General features: G+C 37.8%; 1 protein-coding gene across 1 annotated transcript in view; it reads left to right on the top strand.

Annotated features, from left to right (window-relative positions):
• The window catches only part of SDK1 (sidekick cell adhesion molecule 1), a 392668-nt gene that overhangs the window by 222674 nt on the left and 151776 nt on the right, over positions 1–18218 (top strand). The window contains exons 6-7 of the mRNA XM_068699921.1: positions 12821–12932; positions 13925–14115. Of these exons, the coding sequence (XP_068556022.1) occupies positions 12821–12932; positions 13925–14115 (303 nt within the window). The remainder of the gene's footprint in view (positions 1–12820; positions 12933–13924; positions 14116–18218) is intronic.

Genomic DNA, 18218 nt, shown 5'->3' on the forward strand with positions numbered 1-18218 from the left:
AATAGTTCAGGATTATTACTATTTTTGAGAGTGATAGAGAAATGTCAAAAATTCTTCGGTTGTACTTTTATTTTTATATATCCCTTCAGGTTTGGGGGGTGGGGTTTGTTTGTTTTGTTTCTGGTTAAGGCTTTGGAAGCAGCAGGAGGGGGAGATTTAGTTTATTTCTAAAAGCTGCTTGTATTTTGATTTTTTTTCAGAGATTTTGTGGTTCCACATGCAATATATTTTGTTGTCTTAAGTTTGGTCTATGTTTTAAAATTCTTTGTCTCCTGAATAGCTAAATGGTCTCGCACACCTAAGTCTCTTCTTTGTAATTACTTTTGAAAGAAATAAAGGGAGAGAAGATAGGTCAATTAGGTTGCACTCACTGTTTTCAGTAGCTGTGTAGAGTGGCCATCAGTTGCTTTTTTATACCGTGTGGGATTTATTCATGTAGTATTTTATTTCATTGAAGATTGGTGTGGATGCACTGAGTTTACAGAATACCAAAACTCCCAAACTGGACAGAAGTTCCAGAGCAAAACAAGGCAAAACTTGCTCAGGTTTGTAGGCTAATGGGCATCCCTTACAGAAAATTCAGGTTGCCAGGTACTAGCATACAGCTAGCTCTTCCCATCTTTGCTTCTGCTGTTATAATATATTTTATATTTTTTAATATTAATCTGTATTTAAAAGCGTTTCGTGCATGTCTAAGCAGAGTGATTCGTTCTTTACCCTATATATATAAAAGAAGTTTTAGGAGATTTTATGTATCTGAGAGACAGGAAGAGACAATGTTTTGTTGCAAAGTGCACCCCAAAACATTTTCTTATTGTTTCACTTGCTCTCGTGTTCGACAGTTCTGCACTAACAGCACAGCCCGTTACCATCCAGATAGTAAAATCATATTGTTACTGTTGTTTCCAGGGCAGATCAAATAAATGGGTTGCTTAAGACTAAACAATGTCGCTGTGTTCTGCCTAATTGCACATTGCCAATTAATTTCAAACTGGTAACCTAAGGACATTTTTGAAACTGGCTGCACATTTGCAAATGTAGGGGTGAATTTATTTCTTTTTACAACATAAAACAAGATAGATGTCAATTGTATCTCAAAAAGAACTAAATTTACATCTTAGACAAGGAAGGAAGTATATCATTTTCTCATTTTATCTCTCATTTCTTCTCCCTAATTTTCTTATTAACTGTAATTCTGTTGTGACATCCTAGTGTCATATTATGATAATAGAAATTTGAAATAATCAGCAGCATGTAATACAAAGTTTTGGGTGAGCTGGGAGACAGGAACACCCTGCAGAAATAAGCTTCTGTTTTTCACTATTGAAGCAATGAGTCCTTGTCATCTGTAGAAAAGGCTGTTTACTGTCCATACAGCTGAAAACAATGACCTAGCCCTTTTCTGAGAGGGTAAGAAGTCAATGCAAGATCGAAAAGACATTATGCTCTTAAACTCCCCTCTTATCTGGGAGCAGCAGAAAGGAAATCATAAGTACATTAATGCAAGCAGCATTTGTACTGGCCAAGGTACGACTAACAATTTATTTATAACAATGCTGACACTACCCATACTGCAGAAATACTAACAAAGAGCCCTGAGTAATAACTTCCCCCTAGATTTCTTTTTACAGTACTTGCAGCATTCTCTGGGCATGCATTTATGTACTGTGTATAAATAGGCAGACAAAAACTTACTCCATCTTCCTGAGAAGAGAGATGCTGTTTTATTCTCACTTCAGAAAATTAAATGCTTATCCATCTGTGGAATTATTTTTGAATGAATAAGTTTGTAGACTTTCTTCAGCTGGGTTATTATTTGCTCTTTTGGAACATTCTTTGCTTTCACAGTTGTTTTGTTCTTGCTACAGAGGAAATAAAGCGATGTGTATTTTTCTCCCTGCTGAGGTCTTAGGCAACCTTATATTATAAAATAACCAAAGATTGATAATCACAAAGGCTGCAAAGGGAAAGCCTCCACTTTATTTAGAAGAACATCTGTGCTTTAAAGAGGAAGAAAAATTCTTTCTTTTGGTACAATATTATTTCTTTGGATTCTGAGCTCTGAGTGATTTTGCCCTGCTTTTACATTTTACAGTATTCTAAACATATAAATGAAATTTTATTTGCTTCTGAATCTCTGTGACCTGAACAACACTACTTCTATTAAGGATTGTATCCCTTTATAGAAGAAAAGGACAAAGTAGCATGATGTGGTCAGGGGGCGTGGAGAACTTCAGACCATATGGAATGGACCCGAGGCCCCTGATAACCTATTTCTCAAAATATTATTTTGACAAGTCATTCCATATGTTTGGTTGAGTTAGCTGTTGGAAGAAGGCTGTGGGGTATCTTCTTGTTTTTCAGATCTGCTCTCTTTATGTGAAGACTTTGAAACAGCAGACCTTTGGGAGCAAGGTAGCAATCTGGATCCCAAAACATGTTTCACATATAAATATATAAACAGAATGCGGCAAGAGTTGACCTTGAGCTTAAAATACTGCTCAGCGAGTGCATCTCGGTTTGAATAGGAGTTTCAGCAACAAAGAACAAAAGTGCCTATATAGTTCAACATTATAAATATCTGTAGAAGTGCTCTCTTAAGCCTTCACAAATTGTTCCATGTCCGTAGCATATGGGATCTGAGGACAGTTTTTGAAATTTGGGCGATTTTTATTTTTTGAAGTTCAAATGTAGTAAATTTTAATCCCTGTTCTTAGAGGGGATTTGCTGGAGAAAGCTTTCATCAACACCTTGCTTATCCAGTAACTGCAAAAATGTATTTGCATGGATTTAAGCTGTCTTGCTCAGATCTATATAAGTACTCTTGTATATGCTTTTTACATAATGACAGCCAATTTGGTGGCCTGTACAAATTTACTGGCACCAACTGTCTCTGACGCAGAAGCCCTTCCTTTCATTGTGAAGGAGAAATCAACCATGGAACACTTTCAGATTTGTCTTTTGCTTATTTTCAGTGAGGACAGATTTAAATTCTTTCATCATCTGGGAAGAGCCCAGATTTTTAATTAAGCAGCCAGATACAGTAGACATCCAAGTATAAGGAAATCTCTAAAATTCAGTAATATTTATTATTTTCATGAATTCTCCAGGTATCTAGTAGCGTTCTCCTGAATCTAAGTTGATACTAGGAAAACCCAAATTCTGAAACTAAATTGAAATTTAGTATTAAATTTAGCTTTATTAGTACCACTTGTCAGATTGTCAGTATACATATATGCAAGTGTCTGCTTCCATTGTACTTCTTCACAACATCAGGTTCACTTAAAAGGGTGCTACAAATAAATACATCTTAGAAATTCACATATGATGGATTGTACATACTTGTAGTGCTCTACAAGCACATCCAGTCTTAAGTCTTCCCAGTAAAAATGTACTTACTGTTGTCGTAAAATAAATTCTGAGGGGCATTTCCTAAGTCATTTTGCCCCAGAGTCACTGGGGATTCTTGTCTTTATCCTTCTTTTTAAAGTCTGGTGAAGGACAGATAAGAACTGTCATTTTTATCTTTTTATTTTTTATTTTGTCTTTTTCTCTCTCTCTCTCTCTTTTTTTTTTTTTTTTTAATCCACAATTTCATTTCTAAGTAGAAGTGTTCAAACTTGTTGCGAGTATGAGAAGAAGCAAATGGACCATCATTTGTGTGACTTTGGTTTGTCTTTTGCCAAGCCAAGGAGTTAAGAAATTATCTTCACATGTGGCTTTTTCTTTTTAATATGTGTTTGAAAATATAGTGTGGCAGCATTTTATTGTCTCCCATTTCTCTTTCTTTCCTGCTGCTTGACAGTAAACCACAAGCTGCTGGTGAGAACTGCAGCATCTAAAACGCCAACAGTTCTCTGGTTTGTGTAACACAGCCATGTCCCAGTTCAGCTTTCCTTCCTCATTTCTTCTCTCAGCTTTTATCTTTGCAGTGAATTTTGCATTTCTGGACTGTTTGATTAACTGACAGTTCTAGTTTATTTAACAGCCAATTACTAATGAGTGGTTTATTAACTTAATTTACATTCCTTAAGAAAGCAAGTGGTAAATATTGAGGTATGTGAAGCAGCAGGGCTGTAAGATGTCAGAAGTTCCTTTCTGTCCTCAGCAGGACGTGACTCTTGCTGTCTGCTGCAGAAATACAGGGGCAGCAAAGCATCGCTGTCTCAAACCTGTCTTCCCCCCCCCCCCCCCCCCGAAGCGCATGCCTGTTTGCATTTAAAATGATGCTTCTCTTATGATGCGCTAAAGTGCGTCGTAAAAGTATACAACCTCTTAAAATCATTTCCACTGATGAGTTATTTTAAAATCTTTTTAAACATAAGCATGTTCCCGATGACGATGCTGAAAAGGTTCTGGGTGTTGCCTGCAGGGGCAGCGCTCGCCGGCTCACTGCGGTGGGCTCCTCTGCTCTGCTCTGCTCTACCTGTGGCTCCTTGCATCGCTTTGGAGATGACTCTGAGGCTAATAGATTCCACTGCTAGACCATGCATTTTTTTTTCTTTTCCCTTTTAACTGCCGTTGAATAAGATTACACACTATCCACTTATATAGCCGGTATTAAAGCTATCTGGTGAATTGAAAAGCCACCTGAGTGTTCTTTAGCTAGAATAGCTTGAGGCTCTATATTTTTTAATGTTGAAAGCTCTAATGATGTACTGGATGATAAGTTTCTCGGCAGAAAAAAAACCCTCACTGTGCATGGGGGAAGGTCAGGTCAGTGACAGAGACTGAACTTCCAAATTGCTTTTTGTGCACGAGGAGTTGTGAGAAGGGGATTTCAGAGTGTCGGAGCAGAAATTTGGTCTGCTTTTGAAGTGAGCTGCTGAGTCATCACAGGGAGCTGTGTTACTAAGCAGTGCCTTAATTTCCTTAAAACTACATGGGACAACACTGAAAATTTATTTCCAAAGTAGACCTAAAATATAAAATGGGTTTGTAGCCCTCAGGTAGCAGAAAAGAGGGAGGAATGGGTCTCTTGCAGGGGGCTTGCCCACCGATAGCAGTTGCTGCACTAACGGCCTGTAGAAAAAGGGCAAAATCAAGAAGAAAGCTACATGTACCATCCCTTTCCCAGTCTGTGGAGCAGAGCTGGTGCAAGACAACCTGGAGAGTCTGGCACCGTGCAACCATCAGGCTGGGCTGCCTCTGCCTGGGCTTGGTGCTGTTCCTTCAGCAGCAGCGGCTTTGGTCGGCAGCAGTGCTGGCTGACTGCACGTCAGCTGTAGTCAGGCCCCCGTCTCTCGTTATGCCCAGGGATAAATCCTAAAAACCCTCTACAAGATTTTAGAAGCTTTTCAACCTGTATTTTAGCCTGTTTTATCTAATAAAATATAGAAAGCTCTTCTTTGCTGGAGTATCTACACACAAAAGGGTATAAGTCATCTTGTGGATAGAGTTGAGTTCTCCATTAATCTTTCCCTAGGGCTAAAGCTAACAGCTCTTGCAGTCTGTGTGAAGTCTTTACAAAGGGGGAAAAAAAGCTGTTACAAACGTGGCTGTTATTTGTTTAAACATTTGGAAACATTTATAGTGTGATGCTAGCTGTTCTTTTTACCCTTGCGCCTATTCTTTTGTTTGTATATATTTCAATGAATCCTTTAAGACTTGTCAGGCAAGAAGAGTTTGGCTTGTTTAGCTAAGTAAAACTAAGACTGTGAAGGAGTATGATTGTTGCCTATAAATACTTTAGGACATAAAAATCGCAGAGGGAAAAAAGAGAGATTTGAGCCAAAGGACAGCTTTGGCAGAGGAACAAATGGGGTACATTGGTCATGAATATGTTTAAGCTGGAAATTAGGAGTGTTTCTAACAGATTGAACAGGGTTGTAGGAAACCTTCCATCCAAGAAAGCGAAGTTAGAAGTGCTCGGTGTGCTCAGCAATGGGATCACGGGGTGGGACGTCAGCGAGGGAGCAAGGCTTTCTAGCCCTCTGCCCCCCACACAGCTAGCAGGAAGCTTGTATGCATAAAACATCTCCTTGCCAAAGTTTCGCATAATGTACTTTTCTGTTTTCTCTTTTAGAAGTCTGTTTCTGTAAGATGATGTGTCTGCTTAACTTAGGAATGTGTTTTCTTTCTCTTCAAACCGACCAGCAAGTTCCTGACGTTACGCACATTTTGAACTGCTTGCAGAACTGCAAGCTTGACTGTATGAAATATATCTTGTAGGTTAATTATCTTCATCTTTGGGGAACTTGAGTTTTTAAAGTTAAATGCATCAGTAGTCCTGTTGTAACACGTATGGTGCATCACATGGGCCCAGGAGGGGTGGATCAAAAAGCAAGGAGTGGAGGGTTTCAGACACTTGACTGCTTTATGGCATGGGTGACTCAGCCAAGATGAATTTAGGCAAGGCTTTCTCAACAGTTGCTGATGAAATCTTTGGCAACTGCTGCTATTCACCATATCCCCCCTCACACACCATGTATTTAATCTGTGATCTACTTGCTGTATTTTGTTGTTATTGTTTTCTTTTATTCACTTTTTGTTTGTTTATTTGTTTACTTGCAGTGGAAATTAATCATTTTTGATCTGATGTGGGCAAAGCTTAGTCACATTGACAGGAGTATATTGAGTCAATAAATATAAGTGACCTAGATCATTCGCTTGTTTTGCTAGTACTGTGTTTTGTAAACCTTTTCCATATCTGGTGTTTTATTCATATGTTACCATTCCTGATGTCTGGATCAAGACAAAGGTTGTATATATAAGAATCCACTTGCTGAGATTGATTCAAACAACTAGGCTGCTTTTGCTGTAAATCTGACCCACAAAACTAAGTTTATATGTTGTTGCTTATTTACTATTTTCAGTCTAGGGTCCAGTTTCTCAAGGGTTTGAAGATAAGAAATAATACCTGCATGTCTGGGAATTCTTAAGATATCTGCGGGCACTGACAAGTCATTAACTCTTCAAATACCAACTCCATGTCATTAGATTGCTAATTATTTTATACAAAATACTCCATCTGGAGTTTTAATATTATATGTCAAACTAAACAAATGTGATCAAGGCAGGAAAATCTGTTATTTTTCTTTGTCTAGAGATCTAAGCAGAGACCTGTACTGTACACAGTGGTGTACAGCAACATTTCCCTTTTCTTGAAAATTTATACCATCCTTGCTAGAAAAGAAGCGAGAACATGAAATGGTAACAGTTGTTATCTTAACACTTCTTCATTGCATAACCTGTTAATAGACAGTCGAATAAGTAGGGAACAAATAAACTGTGGTTTAAAGTAGAGTTTTATGATTGGTAATACCCTTTTCTTTTTTTTATTGTTTGTGTAATGATTCTCTCCTGGGCTGACAGGTGGTTGTCAGCGTTTGCTAGTCTGTTGATCAGGCTCTAGGTCATGTTGTGCATCTTGTACTTCAAAGGGGAAGGGAAATTAATCTGTTATTGATCGGGATCCAATTCCTGTTGTGCATCTTGTACTGAAAAGAGGAATTAATTCCTTAAAGAAAAAGTTAATTCTATTCCATTGGATAGTTTGTATTTTTAAGGTCTTTTTCCCCTTGAGCAATCTCTGAGGTGCCATGACTGTTATTTCTCCTTCTTCATCATATTCCATGTTACATAGGCTGACCGTACATCCTTGATGCCATAATGTTGAACTACTTATATGTAATATTTTTGCTATTTGTATTAGACTCTTTTCTCCTATTCTGTTTTTTTTTTTTTCTAATAAAATAACCATAATTTTGTAAATGAAGCTCATAGTAAATGAGAAGGCACTAATGCATACAATGCAAGTCTGAAAGTCTGTAGGAAATTTATAGCAAGTTTTGTTTTTTTTTCCTTCCAGGTTAATTTGTAATTGTTTTTAAAGTTCTGCTGAAGTACTTAATTTCTCCAGTAGCTGGAGGGTGTACTAGTATACTGGTGATCTTTTCTGCAAAGTATTTTCTCCCTTCGACGAATTTCCTAACATAAAGAAGGAAATCCATTTTTGGACACTGATTCCAGTGAAATTCCTTCTTCACTGACAAGAGGACACTGAGAAGTAATTGCAGTAGTAACTAAGACTGATAGTAGGAATGACTAGCAGTTGACATCATGCTCCAGGCTCTGCCCCATGCCATGTAAATGAGGGTGTTTCTTTAGGCAATTCTCTCTCCTCTCGCTCATGATAACCTCGTTTGTGTTAAGTGTCATCAACAGGTTGGGACCTATAAGCAATTTAATCTCAGCCTCAAAAATAAGACTTGCCATTTTTTCTCAGGTCTGAGCTCAAGCTATTACTTCTTTTCAAGAGATAAACGCTTTCTCTCACCTTTTATTAAGGCTGGTTGGCACAGTATCTCTCTGAGAAAAATTTGAGCATCCATGAAGTAATGCTCTTAATATTCTGCACTGCAAACACAGATGTAGATAAACTTTGTGTGCCATAATGTAAGACCTGGGAAAGGAGCTGATGTTTATACATTTTTGAAGGGGAAAGCACATTTTGTATCTTCAGTCATATGGCCCGAGTAAGATTTCATCTCTGTTGGGAAAATTAAGCACCCAAGTGGCTTTGACAAAGTCTGGGGTATTTATAAATTGTAAATCGTAATATTTAAAGTTCCTTGAGCCTTATATGTTAATGTATATAGGGAGATAAAAATGCTGATTATGACTTTCCTGAGATGATAGGGGAGTCTACATAATTATCATACTTAAATAACAGAAATTAAAAATTTTACAGCACACAGGTATTAAATATATATATATATATATATATGTTTCAGACCACCTGGGACAGCTTTCATTCCTGGTCAGATGGAAGGGAAAAAGGGGAAGTTCAGTGTGATTCAGGATCAGAGTTGTGCAGTCATACGCAGCCACTGGTGATAAAAAGAAATAGACCGTGCAAGAGGTGTTTGCCCTTTTTTCTCTTCCCTCAATATATCTGCTTGGTGCAGAACTGCCATATGTTCTGCACAGTCTTGAGGGAGTTTATGGTCCAAGGGACACGAAGACCCCAGATCTTCCCTTTCTGTTTTCACTTTCCTTTGTCTCTCTTCTTGTTTTTGTTTAATATGGAAAAATAATGTTGGTGCTAGTTTACATTAATATTTTGGGCTGTAAATGGCAGCATTTCAGGAACTGCTTCATGAGCAGCTGGTTGTGGGAACACTGAAATGGCTCCGAGGTAAGTTCCTCCATGCCTCGAGCCTCAGAGATTGGTTAGGGCCAGTCCCAAAAGCATTTTGGTTCTTGGGCCCTGAGAGATAGCAGTAATAACTCAGGCAGTCTGATGAGTTTAGAAGCAAAGGAAAGACTGGAAGTACTGTGAGTGCGGGAGCTGAAATAGATGCAGTGTGAAATAAAGCAAAGAGCCCTTTCTTGGAGAAAGCTCCGTATCTGGATTAGGACTTGCCTGTAGCACTCCTTCTGTCCAGTCTTTTCTTCAGGACTAGAATCAGATTAGAAGCACATCCCTTAAGTGATCTTCAGTGCCTTTCCTCCTCATCTCTGCAGCTTCCTACAAGTTCCCACAGACTCGTTATGTCTAACAGTTAGGCATCCCTTGGCTGCAATTCTGGGGTCAGTGTCTTTCCCTAATGTTGCTCTGCTTTCTTAGCAGAGTAAAGGGGCTCAGAAAGCAGATAGAAAGGAAAAATCTTTTCTTTCAGAAAAAAAAAATGGAATTTGGGTGGGAATGGTGGTCCCCTGACAGCAGATTCATCTTATTATAACTATGTCCTTGTATTGTTCTCACATTTCAGTGTCTTTAATAAATATTTCCTACTAATGGATATGAAACTGAGAGATTGAAGCTCAATCATTAAAATAAAGGATTCATGAGAAATTGAGCAGCCTTTTAATAATGTGAACTATCTATTGGGGACCGTGGGATTGAGGGAAGGGAAATAACCAGTGATGAAGGCAGAGAAGTTGCCTGAGTAAAGGGAGGCAGAGGAAGAGGAGATAAAAAGGTAGGCAGAAACAGCAGAGGCAAGGACCTAGAAAACAGAGAACAAAGAGTCTGATGAAGTAAAAATAAATAAATAAATAAATAAATAAATAAATAAAGGAGTATTGAAGAAAAGAAAAAATGCAATTGTTTTCTACAAAGGATTCTCAAAGAAAATACCTGTTTACTAACAGTGACATTCTGCATTGCAATTTAGTGCAGCACCAGTCAAGTAAAATCACGTCAGTGCTGTACATTGGAAGTAGGAGAGGGATGGAGTGGCTTATTGACAGGAAGGATAAGAAACGTAGAAGGCTGGGTAGTTTTTCATTATCTGATTGTTTGAAATAGCTCTCTACCTTCCACAGCCAGGCTGAAGTCTGATTTGCTGCATCACATCGTGGAAACCAAATCACAGTGCTACTCCTTATCTAGATTAGGAGCCTGGCTGCTCTAATATCCAGCCTGTGGATTTCTTACAAGGAGTGAGGTTCTGAAAGGATGGGGTGGACACACAGATTCCAAGTTTCAGCCCTATTGAGATTTTTACTGTAAAGTAAGACTAAATTCCTCCTTTGATATTTTGACCAGCCACAAAACAAAGCTGTAAGCTCCACGAGGAGCCGTGGGAATGTCCTTGTTGAGTTTTATTTAGCAGGACTGGGCTGGACTGAATTACAGCAGGTGGTTTCTTTGTGCCACAAAGGGAAACATAAACAGCCTTTGAATATGAAACAGGAATACGTATGCTGTCTAGGTAGTGTTTAGATATTACTTGGAAACGTTGTTCTATATTCGTGCTCATTATATCTGCAGCTGACCTTTTTAGGATTTTACTTAGAATCCAAGTGATAGCAGTTTTGGTGAGCTCTCAGTGTAACATCTTTATTAGTTCACCCACTCAAAATCCTTATCAAAAGACTGCTTTTAATATATTTGTTTCAGGGATGGTATGAAAAGAAAACAAAAAATAATAAATAAATGCACATACCTTGCTTAGATTCTTGTTATGGTTAGCAATTAAGTCAAAGAAACCTCATGTTTTCCTGGTTGCAGGCAGAGGAAAGTTCTCTTATTTCCCCTGCTTATCTGCTCACTGCACAAAGAGCCTTTCCCATGTGGCGAACTCTTAGAGGTTACAACAAAGCTGGCTTCTGTTCTTTGGTTGTTTTTAGTGTGGTTGAGCCATTCTTAAGGGAGCTGATAAGCTGAACAAGTGGTTTTCCTCTTTTCCAGATGGAGATAAGAGGTGATCATTGCCAAATTAGTAACTTGTTTGTTGATCTTTTAGCATTTACTGTTGTAAGCCTTCATCTTGTGCAGAAATAGCGGTGAACAGTAATGCTGAGGTTTCTTCTCATCAGTAACAAGTTACTAATCTGATTGGCACTTGGTTTATATTTTTTCATTTGCTATCTGGAAGATTACTGTCATGAGTACTTCTAAGAGCACCACGGAAATCTTCTTAGAGAGTAGATGTGGGACCTGATAACGCCATGTTTCCAGGAATGTTGCTAAACAGACCTAAAATCTACAACAAGCTTGGTTTCTGAGATCCTATGCAAGCTGTAATATGTATGCCATGTCAGGTCAACAGAGCATACATATGGAAAGAAATAAGTATGTGCTTACCCCTTCCTTAAGCACTGTCCTTGAATGCTTGAATTTATGCAGGTGTGCACATGGTATTCCTGAAATTTTAGAACTGTTCTATATGCTTTCATCTCCCTTAGTCAACTATTTGCTACCCATTACAAAAGTGTCAAGAGGTAAAAATTTTGTCATTCAACAGTTCAGAGATCTGCTGACCTCGTGAACTTTGAGCCCTATTACTAAAAATTTTGTCTATCTAATAAGGGAAGTAGAATGTGAAATGGCTTTTGGCATGCAGTTATTGGATAAGCAAAGAATTTTCTATCTATTTGCTATTATTTAGGGCTGTATCTTAAAAGAGGATATCAGGATTCACACCTTGCATTTGCCAGTTTCCCATTCTACTTCACAGTTAATAGGCATGGGTTAGCCTCTCTTGCAGAAACTATTTGATGAATTGGCTTGGGTTTGCATCAGTTTAGTTTTATTTTCATTACTTTTCTCCATAATTTGCTTATTGGATTCCGTGTCTTTAGAAATTTTTATTACTCTCTTATTCAAGCTAAAAAATAGCTAATTTTTCTTTCCCAAATGAGTTGCTTGAAGCAAAGTACCTATGAATACATGGGTATTTTAATTCACTTACTAAACGTATACAGAGAAAATTTACAAGCAGCCTTTTTACCATTTTTTAAGTGTCTGCTGACTGTTGCATAAGCTAAATTATTTACAGTATGATGCCTCACAAAAGAGTAGCAGATTTGGGTTATTTACTTTCCTGATAAGAAAAGGGGATTGAAGTTGCTATGATATGCTGCTTTGTTAATTTTATATTTGTTCCCCAGTGTGTAAAATCTTTTTAAAGGACTAACATGAGTATTGGCAGACTCTTTTGAAATGGTATGGAAGTGCTAAGATTAAACAAAACATGAAACGGTCTTAAAAATAAAAGTCAGCAAGTGTTTGATAAAAATAAAAGTGCTCAACAATAGAAAACCTTTAGGATGCTTAATTTATTTGCTTTCTATTTGAGAATGGCCTCTGCACTCCATCTGGGAGCAGTTCTGGTGAGCTGTGTGTGTTTTGAATGATGCCAAGCTGGGTGTATTGAAACAGTGTGTTTGTACAGTATAATGAAAGCCATCAAAAATGGTCATGCTGAAGATCTCCCTTTAATGAGGAGATTAAAAGGGGGTGCTGAGGCTGAAGAGTGAAATTTGCAGCTGTGTCACTTGACAAGATCCTTTACCTGAAATGTTTCAGTCCTTGCTGTTTGCAGATGTATAGAGTATTCACAAGTATATTTCTTTTCTGCCCATGCAGATGCCGTAGACCTGTCTGACACCATGGCTCCCGTCATTGTAATCCCTCCACAAAATACTAGCGTCGTAGCAGGGAGCAGTGAAATTACCCTGGAATGTGTGGCCAATGCAAGGTACTGTAAAAGCAGTGGGGTTATAAGCAACTAATTTTAATGGCCTGTCCTTTATTGGAAAGGACATAGGAAGTTCTTTTCATTTTTTGTTATTTTAATGACTGAAGCCGCATGCAGCATGTCACTTATTCTTCAAAGTAACCTTACAAATAATCTTATTTGTCCAACATTACTGAATTAAGCATTGATTTTTTTTTGGCAAAATAAGGATATAGAGTGAGTGAGTTTTCTACCTGTTACATGCACAGTAAAGAAAAGAAGTATAGTTGTTCAAGCAGCAAACGTTATCTTAAGGAAATAATTATGTTAAGGTTTAATAATATTTCAGCTGTATTGCATACTGACACGGAAGGTGATACTGTTTAAATTAACAGTCTGTGCTTCCAAGTAAATAAATTAGGGAAGCTCTCCTATGGAGTAATTTCTTACAGATGTTGTTAGTTTACAGTGATTATTGCTCAACTGTTCATAATGCACCGTAACAGGGTTCACAGCATTTGTTCTGTGCATGTGGCTGTTTCCATCTAGTTAGACTTGCACAGCACTGAATTGTGGAGGAAGTGAATAGTTGAGGTCCTCACATGATGGGAGACCAACTGATTTGCTTTATCCTCTGAGGGCAGAGATGTTCTTGATATGGTTAATATTTTCTTGCTAATTGAGTTATAATGAAAGCACTTCCCATGCAGCTGATTCCCATAACAGTATTTACTCCTTTTGCTTAGAGAAATCAAATTATTAGTACTTAACTTCCATTGCCATATCAATTAGGTGTACTTGCATAATGCTACTTGAGTAGTGTGTGGAAGTTACATACATGTTTATTTCTGAGTAGCTAATAGGGGATAAAGCTAGATTAGATATTAGACATTCAGCTAATAGATGAATAGGGCATAAAGGAAGTTTTTATAATCTGTATGTAACTATAGAAAAGATTATTCTGTAAAATGTTTTATCTTTTTTTTTTTTTTTTTTTTTTTTAACCTTGGTAGACCCATTGAGAAACTAAGCATGACTTGGAAGAGAAATGGAATAAAAATAACCAGTGGAATTAGCAGTTTTGGGAGACGACTCACTATCACCAACCCAACCTCTGCTGATGTTGGGATGTACTTCTGTGAAGCGAAATTGAGAGACAGCACAGAGGAACCAGCGAGAGCAAATGCCTTCCTTTCTATAATAGGTAATTCTCAATGCACTGCATTTTTTAGTAAAATAGGCTCTGGACTGAGGTATAGTAGGAAATAAAATTGATATTTTAATATTTCATTGACCTTACATTTGAACCTCTCTTCAGAGAACAAAACAAAAGAGGTGGAAGGGGGTTATCTTCCAAATTAATCCAGCAGTTCTTCCCCATGAATATAAATTCATCAAATAGATACTTCTAAACACTGATCTGATTCTGAATCTCTGTGAAACTATACATTTAATCAGAAGTTGGGGAAACAGTAGTAAAATCCTTATTGTGTAGCTTCCCCATCTCGGCTTTTAGCTGCATTAAACCCTGATTAACTCCTGGCTTGCTTACATCTAGTTCTAATATGTCAAGTGCCAGTATTTCTGAAAGAAGCCTTTTAGGTGCACTTCTGTGCATCGTCTGTTGCAAGTGCCAGTCAGGGGGCCAAGGACATTCCTGAGCAGACAGGCAGGCAGACGTCTTTACTGAGGGAAGAAAAGGGAGAAGAAAATAACATTAAAATGAACGCTACGTGCCTGACCTCCAACTCCAAGAGAAGCTTTGGACTTAAAGGTTTTAAAGGGACATTAGTGCTTTTCAGCCCTTTCTTGATGGAGGGGCTGGCCTTTTTCCACTATCACCTCCCTGCTGGAATTTTGCTGTAGCAGGGGGGTTGTCGTTTGAAAACCTAGCTACCACGTCTGTCATGTTCTGATATTACAGCACAAATGAGCTCACTGGACACTGCACAGAGGTTTGCTTGGTATTTTTAGGATAAAGGAAATGTTTTAGAACAATAAGCCAGAGCTGATTGTGTCAAGTCTAGCTTTTATATAATAGTCCCAGTAGCAACTGCGAATGTCCTGGACAGGGTATTGCTTTGGCAATGATACAGGTCTCAGTGATCAGAATTCATGTACATGAATTTCTGTAGTGCCTTGCAGTGAGAATTCATCACAACAATTCTTTACACTCTTTCAGACTTCAGGAAATACAATTTTAAAAACTCCACTGTATGGTCTGTATTCTACTAAAGTAATTTAAAGTAGTTCATGCTAAATGAGAAAACAGCTCTTCTCTCTACAAAGCTGTGCTCCAGGTTCATCTGTAGCATTGTGTCTCCATTGTATTTATTACCTACTGGATGAAGTTTGGTTCCAGTCTTTTTCTTTATACTTCTTTTCTTAGAATTACCTCACAGCTTTCCTACCCGTTAAGGAGCAGAGACGGATTTCACTGATTTATGGTTTTGGTTTAAACTCTCCTTTATTCATAAGATTTTATTTAACTAGTTTAATTTTGCTGCTGTGGTGGCAGATCCAGCCTAATACAATACATAAAGCAGCCTCTCAGTTAAGGTAAAAGATTCTTAAATACAGTTACAATAAAACTGAGAAGCGATCATTGGGAAATGATATTAAAATAGCATTGCTGCCTTTATTTAGTAGCTTATCTCTTCTCTTATTTTTAGATGTTTTATTTATTTCTTATCCAGTTTTAGGGGGCTGTCAGGGAATGAAGTTATGAAAAGGCCTGTAGATAAGAACAAGCAGATGAAAGAAAGCAGAAACAAATTGGTTACCCATTACTTTTATTTCCTTCTGATGGAACAAGACACTTCAGTTGCAGGTGTTTACTCAATGTGTCAGCAAAGCCTGATAGATTTATTTATAAGTTTCTCGAGCTGCAGGATGGATCTAATTCAAAACAGGAAGCCAAATCATAGGATTAATAGTTAATGGCATAACTTATATTCAGCCTTAGAATTCTTGAATGGATTCAGGCATTGTTTAATTAGTCAAGGAATGGGTTCTAGGAGAAAGTACAGATGAGAATCAAACCTAAGGATTTTTTGTAGTGTGTCCCTTGTAGTCTGTTGGAGTAGTACTCACAGAGATTCAAGTATGCTTGTCTATTTGCATGCATAAAATACTTACAGTGTGTACATGTTGATAGTGACCTGATAATGAGCTGTTCTCTGCAGAATAATACAGCATGGACTAAATAAGGGTCTTGACTAACAGAAAAATGAATTTGTGTTAATAGAAGAGGTTTGTTTTCAAAATGATTTGGGTAAATCAAATAGAGACACTCAATAGTATGGTAATAGGAGCTTTTGTGGATTGATAGAAAAAAATATTGCTATTAACAGGTGGAAAAGAGGTAGTAATAAAAAGATGCATCAAAGCTATCACAGATATTGAGTTAATCATGGATTTTGTTATTTATTTTACAAATATATCAGTCCTTGACTTTCCTAACTAAAGGAAATAACATAATTTGAGTGTGTACCCAGATGGTGACAAGAGCTTTATTAAAAGGCAGTGGAACTTAGTACAAAGGCATGCACTCAGTTCAAATTATTATTTGTGACCTACAGTATTACTTCTGAGAGTACATCTTAGTTTTTTAAATTAAAATCACACTAGCATTTGAAAAATTCTGAATATCTAATGCAGTAGAATAATACTGCATGAGCAAGAAGAATATCCTGTAGTCTTGTGCTGCACTGCAATTTTCTTCTGGATGTGGCAGAAAGCTTTCTGACATCTTCATATTGTTCCAGCAAAGATAAACTGAGGTGGTTCCAAACTCTGGTTTTATTAGCTGCAGTTGTTATAAATTTTTAAAGGGTAGCATGTTCCTTAGTTGGCAGAGTAACAGTTTGGGGAAGATTTGTTGCAGATTAGATAAGAGCACATTTGTTTTATCACTAACAGTTTGAAGATTAAGTAATTTAAGGAGTCCTCTCATGAGCAAACCAATTTGGAGACTGAACGAATTTTAAATTCTTTTGCTCTGGTTCTGCAAGTTCTGTTAGCGACAAATTGCAATCATCATTTTTTAAGTGATTGTTCTTTGGGAAATTATGAATTTTAGGAGCTTAAGAGAAAAAGAAATGAATCCCTTCCACTACATGAAAACTATACTGTTCTTTAAGTCAGATGCAGTCAGAAAGTAAAATCAAAATAAAATGAGGAAGAAAACAAGGAGAAGGAATGGCTTTGTATGATGAAGCATTGCCCAGAACTGAGTGTTGAAGCCCTGTTGGCCTATCCAAAGGACTGTTGGAATGAAGTGGAATCACAGTTAAGCATTTTCCTTCTTTTTGGAGCAGTTTTGTGCCCAAAAGACCTGTATTAGTAGATGTGTTATTCTCATCTTGGTGTTTTCAAGAGAGAACTTTGTATCTCAGCTGGGTATATGACTTTCTGAAAATAGGACGACAGGGGAGTGTAATAGGTGTCTCTCTTTTTTAAAGGCTACCCTGGTTTTCATCAAATGGGAAGGATGCTGCTTCACAGGGCTCTGGGATTCAGGAATACAGCTGAAATGTTATAATGTTAGCATGGAGAGCCCACCTGGCTGGACTATGAGAGGAACCGTGGGGGTATTCCTCCTTCGCTGTACTTCTCCAGGAGCAAGCCTGGAGATGCAGAAGGGCCTTCTTTGTGCCTTGCTCTTGTTTGTGAATTTGAACTGAGCTTGCAACCTTGGCTGCTAGCCACCTCAAAACTTTGTGCTCAGTTCTCTGGACCCAATAGCTCTTGTGGTTCTTGTTTGGAAACTTAAAAACACTTCAAACCATGTCTTGAAAGCAGAGTGAAGAATTTTTCCATGATGTTTGTGCTCATATGTTGTGCTTAAGAAAAGGCCACAATGGTTGTGCTCCTGTATGGCACATAAAAAAAAAAAAAAAAAAGAGTTTTCAGGAAAACTTAAAATATAAAGTCTCTTTGGACACGTCTAAACTTGAGTTGTCAATTTTTTGGTGTGGTGCACCACAGAGGTCTCCCTGCATGTTGGGCCCAAATGCCCATGGAGTCTATCCCACAAGGGGACTTTTTGGAACTTCAGTTCTGGCTGTGACCTTCATGAGAAATTCCCCTTTCTGTCAGTTCTGCAGACAGGAGGTGTGTTTCCTGGGCTGTTACGAGATTTTTCAATGCACAGACCGCAGCTAACAGTAGGGGAGTTAGTCATACCCCGTAGATCCCCAGATGTAATAATTGTATCTGTTTTTTAAAATAGTTGCTCTCCTTCAACAGGATTGTTTTCCATGATTGAGAGAATGCAGTGCAGAAAGCAAGAAACAAGGAGTACCT

The sequence above is a fragment of the Anas acuta genome, chromosome 15 (assembly GCF_963932015.1).
Source record: "Anas acuta chromosome 15, bAnaAcu1.1, whole genome shotgun sequence".
Taxonomy (NCBI): domain Eukaryota; kingdom Metazoa; phylum Chordata; class Aves; order Anseriformes; family Anatidae; genus Anas; species Anas acuta.